Below are 19,898 nucleotides of genomic sequence, written 5' to 3' on the forward strand. Positions count from 1 at the left end.
AGCTGACTTAAAATTCTTAAACAATTCGTCCTAATTTTCAACCTTTACTCCAAGTATAAAAGACTCTAGGTATATATTATTAAAAATCTTCTTCTGAACTATAATAGATCGCTCATATCTCATATCGTTATAATTTTGAAATTTTTCAAGGAATTGCATTCAAAATTTTGAAAAATATTTTTAAATAGTTGTTATTTAAGAAAATGTAAAAAAATCGATTTTTTTGATCCTTCACACCACATCCTCTCAATAAGATATATACCGTTGCATTCATTTGTGAGTTTTACTTACCATTAGAATATATTCTTTTATAGCATAATTTCAATATAATAATTAAATATCACAATTTTAAATAACATAAAAGAAATATATTAATTTGCAGATTCAATCTATATCTGAAATTATTTATAATGCTGTTTCTCATAATTGCCATAAATTGGATTGTAGCAGGTAATCTATGATTTTTGACAGATTGACGATTTTATAGAGATATATGTCTCGTTTAGTATTCCTGTATTGAATAATACTATCAGAACAATCGGATTTTTCATCATATTTGTATGTAAGAAGACAATCATACGACTGTTATTAAAGCGATTTCGTCAAAATCACGGATCTGTTTAAAAAATTTGTATACGCAGCTGTTGTTATAGCCTTGAATCATTATATTAGAGATAATTTTTTTATGGAAAAATATCGACAATGAAATAGCGAAAGATTGTGCAAAGAGTTTATATAATAAAATTAATCTTATACATATATTTGTGCTCGTGTTATATTTGTCCAATTTTTTCAGGATATGTTAATGTATCTAAATCTCATCAATCTATTTAATTCTTAACACAAATAATAAGGATAACAATCGATACATGTAAAATAATGCAAATATATTTATGTACATTTTATTTCGTATAATGTGTCTTTTTTCTTAATCTTAAACTTTGAAATTCGATTGCTTTGCAGCATAAATATTTTTAAACTTATTTTAACAACAAAAGTATAAATATTGTAATTTGCTTATATGTATGAATAATTACCGTGAGCTTAATAAAATTACGGTAAAATATAATATATTTCCTACTTTTCTTATAGACAATTAATTAAATTAGACTGTTTGATAAAAATATTTTAGTAGTTTCGACTTGCGAAATGAATTTCATTATGTAAAAGTAGCAGAATCTTCTATAAAATATACTTTTTTGTACCCTTTGAACAGTACGACTAACAAAGAGCGTCATTTGATTTAATTAATGCACCTCAAATGTTTACAGCAATTTATAAATAACATTTTTTTTTATTTTTCAGCAAAATAAAAATCTCTTGTATTTTTGAGATATATTATTTTCAATTTTTGTTTTGGATCTGAAAAATTGCACGTATTTAAATCGTCAAAAGTTCTGTTAACTAATTGACCGAGTTTAAATCTTCAGATTTCGTCATCTAAATTAGAAACAGAATTACATTGCCAGGCGATACAAAAAACAAGTTGATAAAACGCGTCAATCTTTTATTTTAATCACAAGACAGCTGTCGAAATAAAATTTTTCAGTTATTTTTTAAAAACTTAAATCCAAAGGAAAAATAGATATAATATAGTCAACCGTATATATACATAATTTTGTATACATATATATATATATATATATATATATATATATATATATATCTGATAACATGTGTAATTTTACATAATCTTATATAATAATTTTTACAATTTCATTTAATAATATTTTTATATAATTTTATAATTAAATTTGATTATATAGATTGCCTGTTTATAAACATCTAACAAGCAAATATCTTGCAACTGGTTGAACTTACAAGAAAGTTTAACAAAAAAATTTGCCAAATTTTGAGTCTGCTACAAAGTGCATGAAAAAAATATTTGTTTGCTCGTGATTTTTTCAAGTTATGAAAATCATTTTTATTTATTTTTTTTCTTAAATGGAACCACCTTAATTTTTTTATATAAATCAATTTCTTGCAATATTTGGCGTAAATTATTACAAGGGTATTATGACAAAAATAGTTTACGAGATATTTTATACTTTATTTTGACATAATTTTACATAATTCTCTCTTTGTTTGATATCTGGTAAAATATTTATTTTTTAAAAATTTTGCTTTAATATTTCTATGCACAAACTAATGTGAGGAATTAATTAGTGAAAGAAAACATGATAATACATGATTATACAGATATAAGAAACCATTTCCGATTTCAATAATTTTCAGACATGTTATCAAGGTCATCACTCTTAAAGTTATTAAAAAATATGTTTTAAAAATGAAATGTAATAATTCATTTTATATATATATATATATATATATATATATATATATATATTGTATATATTGTATATATATGTATATGGCGTCAAAAAACAAAAGCAACTTACTTTCAGGGAAAAATGTAATATAAATGTAATATAGAATTTATATGTATGATGTCGCAGAATAACATGTTATTTATTATACTTCTTTTATTATTAATTTTTTAAAAAATAACAAGTGCCGATTAAAATTTTTACAACATTGCTCACAGATGATCTTGATAACATTTCTGAAAATTATTAAATTCAGAAGTAGCTCTCTATACCTGAATAATTATACCAAACGTTTTTATAGCAACTGTGAATTTCAAATCTCTTATTTAATAACTTTGTCTTTATTATTATTTTTTGTTTTATACTTTGGAATTTATTTGTGCATTTTTTTAGGAGTAAAATCACAATTATGAACCGAGAACGAAAATGTGCCATTTAAATATTACTAGTTTTGATAAAAATCCTTTACAAATAAATTAATTTTAATGTGATTTCTTTGATGTGCGCGATGTACATAAATAACTGCAAACCGGATTTGATAATATTTCATTGTCAATTTTTATCTTAACATACGCATTATTATCTGCAATGTAAGAGATAATAGAAAAAAATAAAAATTCCTTTGTTCAACATTTGATTTTAATTCTTCTGAGAGGTAAATAATTCAATTTTATCATATATTTAATACAGATAAAACAAAATCTTGTTAAATATAAAAGCAGGCCTCGAGGGATTTGAGTTCATAAGTCTATGACAGTTGTTACGATTATTATTGTTAATTAATAAAATTTACAATACGTGTGTTTCTCGTGAGTTTTTCTCGTTATGCGTTCATGATCAGTGACGTTAAACGTTGACGAGTTTTTCTTGTTATACGTTCACGATCAATATCTGTATAATTATCAATTTTCTTTCTTTGCTGGGAAAAGAATTTCGTTATCACGATCAAACCATCGCAGAAAAACAATACACGTATTTACATTTCCGCAACTTATTATAGCTCTTAGATACTAGGTATTAAGAAATTGTAGTAAAAAAAAGAATATAAATTGATTCTGCAAATCGAGGAGTAACATAAAAGTTTTGCACTTTGGTGTTGTGCACTTCTATTCTTTGTTTCAGCTTCAAAGCCTTTGCGGAATTTCACAATTAGAAATAAGCAGAATAACAATTCGATAGTGAGATACAAGCATCACGTAAATTCCACTAAAAAATGGCGAAACGGATTTAAATCGATACATATATGTATATATATATACAAACCAGTTTTTAGCATAATGTATCGATTTAAGTCCGTTCCGCCATTTTTTCAGTAGCATTTTTTTAGTAGAATTTGCGTGATGCTTGTATCTTATTATTGAATTGTTATCCTGTTTATTTCTAATTGTAAAATTCCGCAGAGACTTTGAACATGAAACGAAGAATAGAAGTGCACAACAACAAAGTGCAAAACTTTTATGCCACATCGTCGATTTGCAGAATCGATTTATTTTCTTTTTTTCCGCAATTTCTTGATACCTAGTATCTAAAGTCAAATGTCGACGAATTTTTATATATATATATATAAATTTTTATATAAAATAAATTAAAAACTTCAAATTTTTTACTTAACACTTTTATTCTTCACATATTTATAATTTGCAATTTTATTTGCATTTTATTACGTAAATTAAAATTATATTTATATTTTAGGTAAATTAAAATTATAAGTCGACATTTGACTTTATGTTCTTGATGAAGGTTTTCTAAAAATAGTTTGTAATGTAATTTCTTTGATGTGTAATGTAAATAATTACAAACCGGTTTTTAGCATAATATTTCATTGTCTTTACTTCTATATTAACAGACATATTATCAATGTAAGATTCTTTATAGGAAAAAGTAAATTTTTTTACATTTATATTTGATTTTAATTGTTCTTAATAATAAATAAATTCTAGGCCTATTGTAGATAAATTCTAAAAATAAATTTTTTGATCGTATTTCTTTAATATAAGTCAAAAAGTCTTCATTATTTATCTGTTGTCTTGCCCCATAAAGATTTTATATATTTTCCAAAATTTAATATTAATCTTAATTGAAACATTAACTTTCTAACATCTTTTACGATATCGCTAAAATAATTTGCCTACTATTTGTAGAAGTTTGTTAATTAAATTTTTTTAAGCATCCTGTATACATGACTTATTACCAACAGTAGATTTCTTCATAATAATCATCAACAATTCATCGACCACGGCAGTCTTTTCTTATTCATTGCGCGAATATGTGTGTTTTCCAATTCCTCTCGTCGTACATTCGCGTGCACTGATTTCGTTGTTTCTCGGGAAAAGAGCATCGTTGTCGCAATCAAATCTTCACAGACAAACAACATACCTATTTTCATTTCCGAAATTCATTACTGCAACCGTTAGATATTATATTAAAAAATTACTGTCAAAAACCAAATTAATTTTACAAATTATTGACCATGTACGGTAAAAGTTTTGAATTGTGGTGTTGTGCACTTTTGTTCTTCGTATCATCCACAAAGCCTCTGCAGAATTTTACAATTGACAACAAGCAGGACAACTATTCGATTGTGAGACACGAACTTTATGTAAATTCCACCGAGAAAAATGACAACGAGACGGTTTTCAATCGATATAATATGTACAAAAATTTCACCATGGATTATAAAAATGCTCAAAATGTGTTTCATATGATTCCATATGATTTGATGCAGAATGAATTCTCTGTACGTTATGTGAAATATCATGAGAAACGTAATCAAATACCGAGAGAGATTCGAGCGAACTTTACGATCGACAACATAAGTCATTCGAATAATGAAAATGAAAATGATTACATCAATTACGATTCATACGAGACGTGCGATAATATTAGTTGCATTCGTCTTTGTTGTTCTCTCGGCGATCGCTATGACTTACTTACTTCCAATTGCACTACTAAAGAACCTAAATATGTTTTCTCAGATGTATATAGCTTCTGGAGCGAAACGAATATGAAGGCTGAATATAAGAAAGTGGAAGAAATGTTTCACTTGATTGTTCAAGATCCGTGTTCAAACAGTAGCGAAATTATACCTATCAAACTTAATGACGATAGTATTGTGTTCTACAAATACATTTTTTTCGAAAACGGCACTCTATATCTTCCCTACTTTGATCAATTCATCGAATCAACATCCTATTGTCTAGCCTTTTCGAATCGAGATCAGGTTCTTGCGCTTATATGCTCGAAAACTTTAACAGAAGCCGTCGAAAAAGAAGTGAATTATTTCAATACAGTCATTAAACCGTTAATAGTTTGGACACACATTTTGAGTTTGATTTGCGCTACAGTGTCTTTGCTATGTATGCTGATATTATTCCTGGTTTACACTATACTACCAGAGCTACAGAATATACATAGTTTCATGTTGCGTAGATACAGCAGTATGGTATTTATCCTTTACTTCACTAATATATTGGTAATGATAATCAAAAAGGAAAATCTGGCGTATTCCACCTGTATTGCAAGCGGTACAGTATAGCCTTATATAATCATATAATAATGCAATTCATGTAGTGTATACATTTGACTGATGTGTGTATACTTCTGTTATTCTTCATAAATTTTTGTAAATTCTCAATAAAAAATTAAAGTTTTTTCGTACACAGAAATGTAATTTGCCAATTATCATTCATATTTTAAAGAAAACATTCTATAAATATTGTTCATTTCAAATATTCTCCATAATTACAGGTTTAGTCATCTATTTCAGCTCTTTAGCAAGTTCCATCTGGTTAAGTGTAATGAGTTTCGATATGTGGTGGACATTTAGGTAAATATATATTATTTTTTATTTTATATACATTTTATATAAAATTAGGATTTATATTATACGATCAAATGTGGTAGAATAATATATTTATTTATGATATTATTATGAATTACGAAAAAAAACTTTATGTCGTGTGCGTGTGTGTGAATGCATGCGGATTGATTATGAAAAAACCTTCTTGGTTTCTTTACAAATTTAGTGCATAAATGTCACATGGGAAATTTGGATATTGAAAATTCCTTTCAATGACATTGACTTTGATATATTTTGTCAATAAAAGTATTAATAGAAAATAGAACATGATTTTTTGACATTATATACATTAAATAAAAACGAATTTTAATACATTTATTTATTTACGTGTAATAAATCAAACGCGCTGGTAAGGAAAGGACAGCGCCCATCCCAAAAAAATTAACGTAATCAAACCCATTCTGAGGAAGTTGAATTTTTATTTTTTTTTACCTTTGAAAGATGAGTTGGATTTCGTCAGTTTTTTTCCAGAATGCAGAGGGAGGGTAAAGCCCCACCTCCAGCCATGTGTCCATTTGAATACACAATACAACTTACATGTATATAACTGATCTGAAAATTCATGCTAGAACAAATTCAGATGTTCGCATTGACTTTTTTAATTATTAATATTTTTTTTAATAAGCCACGAGTAATGGCTAAAAACATTTGTACGTTACTCAGAGTTATGACTTTGACAATATAAGTCAAGATCGATGTCAATAAAAAGTGCTCTAATATGCATATTTACCTTTTATGAACATAGTTACATAAGACAAATTTGTAAGTAATTTTATCAAAAACATTTATTTTAACGTGTAATTGCATCCAAATTTTTCATTTACTATTGGCTAAATGTAAAATGTAAACTCTTCTTTGCAGAAGTTTTAGCTCGTTAACAAAAAGACCGGAACAACAAAAGAAGAAAAAGTTTATATATTCCATCATTGCTTGGGGAAGTCCTTTCATTCTCACTATCATTTGTGTCATCATGGAAACCGTTCCTAGCGTGCCGAAAAACATGATTCGACCGAGATTTGAGGTCCCTACATGTTGGTTGCGTTGTAAGTGTATATTATTGTTAATAAAATTTTATTGGTAATATATTTAATTATGATTAATCAATTTAATTATGATTATCTATCTTACAACATTATATTAAAAATGGAAGCATATTTTGTATATACTTGCAATATGTGACATATTTTGAAATGCTTTATCTTTATTTTAGTAGGTTCATCCGATCAGTTATATAATTACGGACCCAAAATTATTTGTGTTATTATTAGCATTTCTTTATCTATTCATACAGCATTAAAGATCATGCGGTATGAGAAGGACACAACTCGTCGTCTTCGAGATTCAGAGAGCCGATGTTATAATGAAAACAAAAAATGGTTCGTACATAAATAACTCTACATATATTGCTACATAGTCTTTATTCTATTTAATAAAATATATGTCATTGTATTTATTTGTGAACGCAAAATTGATAATTTTTTATCATTTTTGACATTTACCTACTTGCACAATGTGCTTTCACATTTATGAAATTTTTTTGTAGAAACATTTTACCGCCGTTCAATCACGCGCATATTTTCTCAATAGTATCTGTTATTTTCGAAAATATATAATAAACAATAAGAATAAATTCAAGATGAATATTTACGTCTATTAATCCTTTAAGCATGAAAATTACTTTCATTGAAATTTTTTTACAAAAATGATACTACTTTTTCTGATTCTTTTTTTTTTATACTTAAAGTTTATTTTATTAACTCATTTTCATATAACTAAATTAATAGTATTTATTATATTGTTTTTATGCATTTATAAAAATGTAAAGTAATTACGATTTTTTTAATTATTTATCTTCATGAAGCATTAAATGTTCACAAGCATGATTTTAATAATCATATATCGTAATTTTAAAATAAAAAAATTTTTATATTTATTTGCAGGGCCAATCTTTATCTAAAACTGTTTATAATGTTATTTGTCATAGTAGCCATAGAATGGATTATAATGACAACGTGGGAATTTTGGCTGGTTAAGGAAGCTACTTTAACACCGTTTTACATTACAACTAGTATTTGTATATTGAGAACTATTGTAGATATTGGTAGTTTTATCTTATTTGTGTGTAAGAAAACAATTATGCAAATTGCTATTAAAGCATTTCTGTCAGAATCGCCGATATGTTTCCAGTATTGTTACACGCAGCACTTCTTACAGTCTTAAAAATGTAAGTCCTGTCGAACACAATTATTTTATAGAAAAATATCGAGAAAGCAAAAAGGTGGACAAAGAATTTATCGAATGAGATCAATTTTATGTACAGGATGTTTCCAACTTACCGTATCATCTGATAATAGATTTTTGAAGTTGCCTAGAAATAAAAATCTTAATATTTAAAGTTCGCGACTATAGTCTTTGAATGACATCTAAAACTGACCAATTGCATTGTTAAAATCATTATAAAAATTGTTAAAACGTTATAAATTCTCAACATAGCATGTATTTTATAAAATGTAATTTTGATAGAGTACGCGACAACGTTTGTAACAATTTAATTAGTCATCTTTAAACGCCTTTAATTAAAAATGTATTTCAGTACTGTAGAATCTGTTATTAGCATAAGTATTGAGGTAGATTTGAGATACCCTATATATTTGGGACGCCCTTGTTCAGTTTCTTCAATTTTTTTCGAGGCATCAGTTAACACATCTATTACAATTTGATACATAAAGGGTGTTCGACAACAGGTGGGACGAAATTTAAAGAATAATAAAATTAAAACACAATTAGGCAATAAAAAGCGGATGTAGAGCTTGAAGTAATTTCAAACGATAATATGCTGAAAAAACTTTTAGTTAATTCTATATTGCCAGAGCTTAATAATATACATAGTTTTATATTGCACAGATACAACAGTTTGCTATTTATATTTAACATAGTTAAGAAAATACTTATGATTATTTTATGCAAGAAAAATGTGTCGTATTCCATCTATGTTGCAAGCGGTACAGTATAGCCAAATCATGTAATAATGTAGTCAATGCAGTATTTACATTAAATAGATTTTTATGTATACTTCTATTAATAATTTTCTAGTTATAAAACTCGAACTTACAACTTGTTGGAATTTTAAAAAGACAAGGATTAATAGTAAATAAGATTAAAAATATTGTGTGCACTTTAATTGTACGTAATTGTAAGTTACTCAACTTCAATTTGTGAATAAAAATCTTTTTGATAATGCTATGAAGATTCTGAAGTGTTACCTATATATTTTTTAATAAAAGCATTATTTAATTTAATGTTAGCAAGTATTAATTATATTTTTTCATGTTTTCTTTATAACTTTTTATAAATTTTATAAAATATTACATATGTCACATTTTCAAAAAATAATTTTTGACAAAAATTAAATTTGGAAAATTATTTTTTCAAAATTTTATTACATATGTTACATTTATAAACTAAAATTATTGATTTTAAAAAACCAAGTAGTTGCTTTTATATTATCGATCAGCCCGTACGCACGCACGCACGCACGCACGCACGCATGCACACATGACATGATAAAATATTTTTGCATATAAATGCAAAATTTTATAATAGTATATTTTACCTTTATAAACATATTGTTGTTGTTTATAAATATAGTTGTAGATATAATCTGGTCGCATACGTTTACATATTGTACATGCATTTTTATTGTGACGTGTTTGATTGTATAATATAAATTATAATCTTATATGAAGCTTAATTTATAAATAATGTATAAAATGAAAAACATACTTGATAAATTTATCTATGATCGAAAAATGTATTACAAAAAACAATTAAAATCAAATACAAATGTAAACAAGTTTTATATTAATATACCGTACAGTAATTTATCATTCTCAACAAAGATATTTATATTTTTATTCTTAACTTTGGAATTAACTTTATGTTGGAACTTTCATTGATTGTTTGCGATCATTGTCTTGAACGTTGTCTTGAACATCTTTTGCAGTTTTATAATTGGAGAGGATCTCGAAGCAGAGATTTATAAAATTTATATGTAATTATTTTTACGTTTTATTATAATACACACACATGTATTTAAATCCGCATTTTTTTTGCTTGTGTATAAAATCAACTAAAAACTTTAAATCTCTTACGTAACATTTTTGTTCTCCACATATTTATAAATATAATAAAAGCATACATTTTTTTACAAGTAAATTAAAATTATAAGTTAAGAATATCGACTCTATATCCTTCTTGAAGATTTTCTAATAATAATTTCGAAAGTGATTCCCATGACGTGTGATGTAAATAACTACAAACCGGTTTTTTTCCATCATAATTAATTGTAAACTTCCATCTTCATAGACATGTTATCAATGCAAAATAAAGAAAGAAGTAAATTTTTTTTAAATTTGCATTTGATTTGCAATTTATCTTTAACAATAAATAGATTTTAAATCTATTTTAGATAAATTTTAGAAATAAATATCTTTAATATAGATATAAAAAAATCTTTACTATTTACCGTTGTCTTGCTCTATAAAAATTTTACATAATATTTAATCAATTAACATATTAACTTTCTAAATATCTTTTACAATATCGCTAATGGATTCGCCTACTATTTGTAGAAGTTAAATAATAACACTTTTTTAAGCATCCTGTATACATGACTTATTAGTAGGTAGATTACTTCTTTATCATCACCGACGATTCGTCGACCACGGCAGTCTCTTCCTATTAATCGCGTGAACATGTGTGTTTTTCGCCAGTTCTTCTCGCCATATGTTCGCGTGCATTAATTTCGTTGTTTCTTGGAAAAAGAACATCGTTGTCGCAATTAAATTATCGCAAACGACATGCGTATTCTCATTTTCGCAATTCGCAATTCATTATTGCAACCATTAGATATTATAAAATTACTGTTAAAAAAAATAAATTAATTTTATAAATTATTGACGATGTACGGTAAAAGTTTTGGACTTTGGTGTTGTGCACTTCTGTTTTTCGCTTCATCTACAAAGCCTCTGCGGAATTTCACAATTGTCAACCAGCAAGACAACAATACGATGATGAAAAATGATCTTGATGCGAATACCAGCGAGAAGAATGGCAACGAGACAATTTTCAATCAATACGATTTGCGCAAAAATTTCACTATGGATTATAAAGATGATCAGAATGTGTTTCATATTAATTCCAGAAGAAACGGTCGCAAAGATGATTCGATTCAGATGGAATCCCCCTTGCACTATGTGAAATATTACGAGGAACGTAACCAAATCCCGAGTGAGATTGAAAAAAACTTTACAAATGTCGACGACAAAAAAAAACGTTCCAATAATGAAAATGACAACACAAATTACATCGTTCCGTACAAGAATGTTCCATGTGACAACAGAACTTGCATTCACCTTTGTTGTCCTCTCGGTGATCGTTTTGAATCTTTTGGCACTTGCAATATTGAAGAACCCGGATATGTTTTCTCAGATGTATATAACTTCTTGAACGAAACGAATATGCAGACTGAATATAAGAAAGTGGACGAAATGTTTCAACTGATTGTCCAAGATCCGTGCCCAAACCGTAGCGAAATTGTAGCCATCAGACTTAATGACGATAGTATTGAGTACTACGAATACATTTTTTTCGAAAACGGCACTCTATATTTTTCCTACTTTGACCAATTCGTCAAATCAACATCCTTTTGTCTAGCCTTTTCGAATCAAGGTCAGGTTGATGCAATTATTTGCTCGAAGACTTTAACAGAAGCCGTGAAAAAAGAAAAGGATTATTTCTTGACATTCATTAAACCCTTAAAAGATAGAATGTACATTTTAGACTTGATTTGCGGTACAGTGTCCATGTTATGTATGCTGTTAATATTCCTAGTATACTATATACTGCCAGAGTTTAATAATATACATAGTTTCATGTTGCGTAGATACAGCAGTATGGTATTTATTTTTTACTTAAGTCACACATCGGTAATGCTAATCAAAAGGGAAAATCTGGCGTATTCCATCTGCATTGCAAGCGGTATAGTATAGTCTCATATAATTATATATGATAATCAGAGTTGGGAAGTAACGAGTTACTTGTAACGAAGTTACAATTACTTTTTTTCAGTAACTATAACTTAACTTAGTTATATTTTTTTGGTAACTAATAACTATTTTAATAGTTACTTTTTTGAGAGCATGCGCTAAAAGCATCGTTCTATATAGCTTATTTTTACTTACCGACTTACCGACCAATTTTTTGCATTATAAAAAAATAATACACTATGGTAATAATTTAAATATAAGAAAAATGGAAAAAAATCAATAACAATACGAACGTTGTCTTAACTTTAAATTTTTTATTATGATTATATGATTATTAAGTACCTTAGGATTATTAAAAGTTAAGATTAATATTAATTTTTTTATAAGATTATAAAATATATTTGGATATTTAAACACATTATATTTTATTATATTTTATTATATTTTATTATTAATATTATATATATATTGTTTTATAATTCACGATATATAAAATAATAAATTTATCAGTATTTAGGTAGCATATGATGTAATCTTTTATCTTTATAAAATTATCATTTAATATACGTAAAATAATATAGTAAAATAATAATATACTTTTTGAGTAACTGTAATTGTAACGAGTTTTTTTTCAAAATCGGTACTTAACTTGTAACTGTAACTAGTTAGTTTCTGAATGAAAAAACTGTAACTGTAACTAGTTACTTTTACAAAGTAACTTTCCCAACCTTGATGATAATGCAATTAATGCAGTGTATACATTTGACTGATGTGTGTATACTCTTGTAATTTTTCATAAATTTTTGTAAATTCTTAATAAAAAATTAAAGTTTTTTTCATACATGTAATTTGCCAATTATCATTAATTTTATAGAAAACACTCTATATATAAATGTTGTTTATTTTAAATATTCTCAATCATTGCAGGTTTAGTCAGCTATTTCAGCTCTTTAGCAAGTTCCTTCTGGTTAAGTATAATGAGTTTTGATATGTGGTGGAAATTTAGGTAAATATATCAATTTTGTTTTAAATATTATATATTATTTATAATATAAATTTTTTATATAAAATTAGGATTTACATAATACAATCGAGCACGACAGAATAAATATTTATTTGTGATATATCAGAAGACATGGGGTAGTGTCTTGTATTGAGTTCGGGTGTTTTAAGAAAGACGCACACAGTATCTTTACGCGAGTAGGCAGCTTGAGAGTATCTTAGATTATAAGTTTTGCAAAAAACTTAATCGATCGAGTTCCTAAAATTCATATAAAAGTTTTATGGTTTTTAACGTACTTTAAAACTGCATAATCAGATTTTTCAAAAAATAAAGGGTGGAGGAAAGATTTCAAAAAATATGACATTTTAGAAAAATCTGATTATGCAGTTTTAAAGCCCATGAAAACCATAAAACTTTTATTGGAAATTTTTTTATATCTCTTACCGTTTCGACGGTATTTGCTTAGAAATATAAAAACCGATTTTTTTCAAAAGGGTGTTTCATCCCCTTAACGGCACGTATAAAAAAATACGTGTCTCCTATTTTGATCTAGACTACAACATATTCAAAGCGCATTAAAATTAGAGGGGGAAACTTCTATACCTTACCTTGTAAGCTTAATCGATAGCTTGGCTTCAAATTATATACTGAAAGTGTTCTTGACAACATATGTCAAAGTCAAGTTTAATGAAAAAGGATGTTCTAATATGCATATTTACCTTTCATATACACAGACAGATTTTTAAGCACTTTAAGCAAAAACATATTCTTTTTTAATGTGCATTTGCATCCAATTTTTTTATTTACTACTGCCTAATTGTAAAGTATAAATTTCTCTTTGCAGAAATTTTCGTTCGTTAGCAAGAAAAGTGGATCAACAAAAGAAGAAAAAGTTTATATATTCCATCATTGCTTGGGGAAGTCCCTTCATTCTTACTATCACTTGCATCATTATGGAATTTGTTCCCAGCGTGCCGAGAAACATGATCCGACCGAGATTTCAAAACTCTACGTGTTGGTTTCGTTGTAAGTATATATTACTGTTATCATAATTATATTGATAAATCACTAAATTATGATTCATTCGAAAATTTATATTAAAAGTAAAAATATGTTTTTGGGTACTCGTAACATAAAGCTTGATATAACTTGAAAAGTTTATTTTTTATTTCAGATGGTGCTGCGGATCAGTTGTATAATTACGGGTTCAAAATTATTTGTATTGTTATTAGCATTTTCTTATCCATTTATACAGCATTGAAGATCATGGGCTATATGAAGGACACAGCTCGTTATTTTAGAGATACTGAGGCCCGACGTTTTAATGAAAACGAGAAATGGTTCGTACGTAAACAACTCTACATTGATACAATGTCTCTATCCTAGTTAATAAGATATATGCCATTATTTGTAAACGACATTGCAAAATTAATTATTTTCAATCATTTACGAGATTTTTTGATACAGGAGAAGATTGAATATTTTGAGATTTTTCTACGGCAATGTGCTTTCGTATCTATGAGATTCTTTTGTAAAAATATATCACCGCTGTTCAATAGCGCGCATATTTTCTTAAAGATGTTTAGCACCTACAATCGTAACAAAAACTAGTCGAAATTGACGAATATATACTTTTCTCATATATTTTAATATTATGATTATTATAAAGATTGTATAAAATCTTATTATTTCATAGCTAGAGTGTAGAAATGTATTTTCGAACTTCTGTTGCTTTTTTTCGGAGAATTTTCATGTTTCTTAAATTATAATGAGAAACTTTTATCATTGACGGTACCTCGATTTTAACATTACAGCACAAAATTTGAATTATAAAAATAAAAGAATTTACTTGTACAGAGTAATTTAAAATATCAGAATAAAAATTATAATAGTGAATAATGACAAAATATAGAAGATTTTTAACTATTTCTTTGATAAATTTAATAATTTGTCATTTCTCCGAGAAAAAAGAAATGTGGCAACATGATAATTTTTCATAGGTTGGTCAAATTGCAAATTGACATATGAGGCCTAGTTGCTTCTCGCTTACACGTTTGTACATAGAGGCTTCTTCAGATGAAAAGATAGATTATTTAAAATGTCAAAAGAAGGCTCAGCTGAATGCTATGTTGCCACGTTTTCACAATAAATAATATGTCATTTCGGATAATAGGACGAAATTGAGAAAATTATATTCAATATCTTTTGGACTAGTCAATACTTGATCAAAATTATGTAACCAAATATTTCCTCTATATTTAAACTATACTTTAGCAAATTTTGAATAAATTCTTATTATTATTTCTATCTATTTTAGCTCTTAAATCAACATGATCACAGGTTTTTTATAAGATAGAAAATCTGTAATCGTATCAATTTAAGGGCTAAAAAGGACAGAAATAATTATATTTATACTTATTTATATAAATAATATGAAAATTGAATATTCAAATTGAATATTTACATCTATTATATAACTATTTTGCATGAAAACTTTCCTTAAAATTTTATTTTAAAAGATACAACTTTTTTTTATTCTGTTTCTCCCTCCTTTTTTTAAGCTTAAAGTTTATTATTATTTTATTAACACGTTTTTATTTAACTAAATTAATAACATTGTTTTTATATATATCTGAAAATGTAATTACGATTTCTTTAATTATTTATAAAGCGATTAGAATGTTCGGAAGCATAATATTATTAGATGTATGCAAATGTTTGTATGGTTTTTAATACAATTCTATTTATTAATATTTTACTTACACTAAAATATCTTTAATCAAAATAATTTCCATTATGTTCTACTACTTTTTGCCATTTTTCAGACAATGATAAAAAAAAGTTTTTATTTTCGGGGCAAATAAAATTATCGACGAATTTTCGCACTCCTCAACATTACGTATTAGATAAGTTGTGCTGCATCTAATAGAATAGGTGGAAGTCCGACGAGACAATATCTGGAAAGTACGCTGGGTGTGGCAAGATTTCCCATTGCAATTTCATTAATGTTTCCCGCGTCGTCAGTGCACCATGGGGCTTGGCATTATCGTGCAACAAAATCTCTTTGTTCCATTTCGTTGCAAAATGCCGCCGTTTCTTCATTAATTGCTCTTGCAACGGTTTCAATAGTCTACTATACAGGGTGACTCATTTTAATCTATCACCCCTAACATTTCTGTTCCTTTGCATTTTACAAGAAAATGTTTCAGACAAAAGTTGTATGGTTTCAAGGGGGCCTTAAAATGGCACCATCAGTTGGACCTTGAATAGTCGTTTGAAGGTCATATGAAGGTCACCTTGAACATTTTTAAATGGGACACCCTATATATTATTGCATATTCATGTAGCTTATCTCGAGAGCTTTTCAAAACACTATAATAAAATATTTTTTCATTAAATACTTTTCGAGTTATAAGGCTTCAAAGTTGCAGTATTTTGATATAAAATACAAGATATCTCGTAAAATATTCATTTTTGAATTATCAAAACAATAAAATACAATGTTTACTAGTCTAATTTATTGTTTATTTATTTGTTTATATAAAACAATAAACAAAAGTACAAGACTCAACAATTTTAGTAGTTATTTCTTAATTAAATAAAAAGTTAAACTCGGCTCTTTCATAACATGATGGCATTGAAATACACCGTAATCTTTATTTAAATAGCGTACAGAGCTATCTATATGTAAACCATGCGAACTTTTGCATACCACTAATAGTAATCACTTATATTATAATTTAAAAATATGTAAAAGTTATATTTATTTGCAGGGACAATCTGTATCTAAAACTGTTTATAATGTCATTTGTCATAATGGCCGTAGAGTGGATTCTAATGACAATGTGGGAATTTTGGCTGATCAAAAAAGTTATAGTAACAACGATGTACATCTTATTTAGTATTTGTATATTGAAAACCATTAAATATATCAGTATTTTCATCTTATTTGTGTGTAAGAGAAGAGTTATGCAATTGCTATTGAAACATTTCTGTCGGAACCGCCGATATAGTTTCAAAATTTTTGCACGTAGAGGTTTTTACAGTATTGAACATGTACATCACCATGTTAAAAAAAATGATTCTATGGAAAAATATAACCTATGGCAAAGCGAAAAGATGGACAAAGAGTTTTTACAATAAAATCAATTTTATATATGTATATAGAATATCCCAAACCTATCACATCACCTGATAGTAACTGATTTGTGAAGTTATTTGGAAACAAAAATTTTAATATCTAAACTTCACGACTATAGTAGTCTTTGAATGATGTCCAAAGCTGTTCAATTAAATTGTTAAAATCATTAAAATTATTATTGAAGTTATTAAAGCTACGCGCGTTGTATAAAGTATCATAATAGCATCTATTTTAGTTACATCATGTAATTTTTCTAGAGCATGCGAATTTTCAACAATTCGATTAATCATCTTTAAATGCTTCTAATTCAATAATGTGTTTCAATACTGTAGAATTTGTTATTAATATATAAGTGGTGCGGAATAAGTTTGAGACACACTTGCTCCTGTTAATACTTACAGTACACACTGTACATTCCACAACACACGATACAGGGGTCATTTGTGATCCCGATCGGTTTTTCTGCTGTAACTTTAGAATTAATGTAACTTAAAATTAATTTTTTTAACATTAATCATACATGAATCGAAAGTTTAGACTTTAACGAGTACGCTCATAAAAAGTTCATTGGTGTGGGAGTTATAGTTTTCATGTGAGAAAACTTAGAAGTAAACATTCGGAATAATGTCGAAAAAATGTCATTTTTCTCATTAAGAGTTATACTGTATATCTTATATAGGGTTATTGTAACAGGAAAAAATCGGATATAATCTTAAAGTAGAAGTTTCATATTACGTACACGAGAAAAATTATTATAACTTCGTGCATTGCAAAAAGTTGAATTATTCAGAAGAATCAAAGTGACGTATTTTTGTTACTTTCTTTCTTGCGAATTACTTTGTTATGCGTATGTTTTGAAGCAAATGAACAGTAATTCCAGATAATTAAAATTTTTGTTTTTTATTATAAAATGTATATACTTTTAGTTTAAAAAACTATAATTTTTCGGAAAAAGTATTTATAAACTATTTATAAAACCTGAAAAGAAAATTTTTTAACTTTTAGGAAAAACTTTAAAAACTTTAAAAAAATTTCTAAACATTTAGAAAGCTTAAGAAAATTTATACTACTTATATATTTCGATATAGTTAGTACACATGGGGTATATTCCGACTCCAAAACACATGTTTAAACATGTTTTACTCGGTAGCTAGCGGCAGACTAACTATGACCTGCAGACTCTTGAGATGCGTCACTTAAGTATTTTTGCTAGATAGCGCAAAGTCTAAACTCATTTTTTTTTTAAATGTACAGCATTAAAAAGAACAAAAATATAGTCGGAATTTACCCTTGTGTACCGTAAATGTTAAGTTTATCCAATTTTTTCCGAGACATTCAGTTAGCATATCTAATTTGATACATGTAATATTATGCAAATATATATATATATATCTTATGCATTTTGCGTCTGCTTTTATTTGATCTTATTCTGAAAACAATTGAACAGAATTATATTTTAATTTGAATTGCGATGTCGACTGCTCTGCACCATTTTTTTTTTAAATCTTAAACAATTAGACATTTTTATATAAAACAACATAATTTTTTTAACATTAATGATACAATGCGTTTAATATTAGAGTTCTTGACATTGATCAGTCTCGAAATTTTAATTTTATTTATAATAAAATACTATAAAATATCTCTGTAAACATTGTACAAATTTAAACTCAAAATAAGCGTAAACGTTATCGCAATTGTACTGTTACGTCCGGTAGACTTCACGATTCTTTCTTTTCGAGAAGAATGTATAAACAATCAGAGATAATGATTCTAAGAACTCTCTACGGGAAATATCAAACCGTGAGAGCTGTCACTTTAGTCGCACTCCACGAATATTACGTTACGTAGATAATAAAAATTTTAACAAACCTCCGTAAGGCGAGACTAACTATAAATAAGACAACCCAAGAAGTCTTAGAAATCAAATAAAGAATAAACATTCGAACGGCTCTATAATTTCAAAAGAATTTTAAATAAAACAGAGTCGCCGTAACTCGAGGCAGTTGTTTAGAACTGCAATCATAAATTTGAAACGGCGAAAACCTAAGAAGCATTTGATAAGAGAGCTCGCCTGACGGACCATCTAAAGTGACAGCTGTTTATTATAAATTTCTAAATAGCGATAAGCGACTCTGACGGTACCAAACTCCTCATTGGCCAAATGGAAAAATCTCTTGAACTAATAGAGAAGAAATTTTTGAGACTCGAAGTCGAAGGAAACACCCTCTAAGCATAAGGGGGCGTTAATTAAAATTCTAATTCGTCCAATTGTCCAATGGAGAGGAGGTAAGAATCCTAGTATATAATGCGGAAGCAATGCGCCGCGACATCAGTTTTTTCAGTTCTTTTCGGTATCAGAATCAGTATCAGTATATTCATCATCATCTCCATCACTATTACTCGTACGGTACGAACTATTTTCTTCTACCTCGGCTTCGAGACGCGGAATCGATCCTCGATCTCAACGTTTAACCCTTCGGGTGTTAACAAGTTCGAATATTAATACTTCCGATTCCGC

General features: G+C 27.3%; 2 protein-coding genes across 6 annotated transcripts; both read left to right on the forward strand.

Moving 5' to 3' along the window:
- The first annotated feature begins 4,545 nt into the window (after positions 1-4,545).
- On the forward strand, positions 4,546-9,414 carry LOC140671198 (probable G-protein coupled receptor Mth-like 2). Of its 4 annotated transcripts, none has more exons than XM_072902381.1 (5): positions 4,546-5,851; positions 6,075-6,153; positions 7,048-7,229; positions 7,478-7,562; positions 8,171-8,363. In XM_072902381.1, exons 1-5 carry the CDS (start codon positions 4,798-4,800, stop codon positions 8,217-8,219), a joined length of 1,449 nt encoding a protein of 482 aa, XP_072758482.1. In that variant the 5' UTR covers positions 4,546-4,797; the 3' UTR covers positions 8,220-8,363. The 4 variants fall into 4 exon arrangements, with proteins under 4 accessions (XP_072758482.1, XP_072758480.1, XP_072758479.1 ...); XM_072902379.1 differs by having other exon boundaries at positions 4,547-5,851; positions 8,127-9,414; XM_072902378.1 differs by having other exon boundaries at positions 4,552-5,851; positions 7,397-7,562; positions 8,127-9,406.
- Positions 9,415-10,774: 1,360 nt separating this feature from the next.
- Positions 10,775-18,952, forward strand: LOC140671181 (G-protein coupled receptor Mth-like). Of its 2 annotated transcripts, XM_072902346.1 has the most exons (5): positions 10,789-12,225; positions 13,161-13,239; positions 14,081-14,262; positions 14,411-14,576; positions 17,010-18,741. In XM_072902346.1, the coding sequence occupies exons 1-5, from the start codon at positions 11,148-11,150 to the stop codon at positions 17,377-17,379; spliced, it is 1,875 nt and encodes a 624-aa protein (XP_072758447.1). In that variant the 5' UTR covers positions 10,789-11,147; the 3' UTR covers positions 17,380-18,741. The 2 variants fall into 2 exon arrangements, with proteins under 2 accessions (XP_072758448.1, XP_072758447.1); XM_072902347.1 differs by lacking the exons at positions 14,081-14,262; positions 14,411-14,576 and having other exon boundaries at positions 10,775-12,225; positions 17,010-18,952.
- The last annotated feature ends 946 nt before the right edge of the window (positions 18,953-19,898 follow it).

This window comes from Anoplolepis gracilipes, chromosome 11 (genome assembly GCF_047496725.1).
Source record: "Anoplolepis gracilipes chromosome 11, ASM4749672v1, whole genome shotgun sequence".
In the NCBI taxonomy this organism is placed as follows: domain Eukaryota; kingdom Metazoa; phylum Arthropoda; class Insecta; order Hymenoptera; family Formicidae; genus Anoplolepis; species Anoplolepis gracilipes.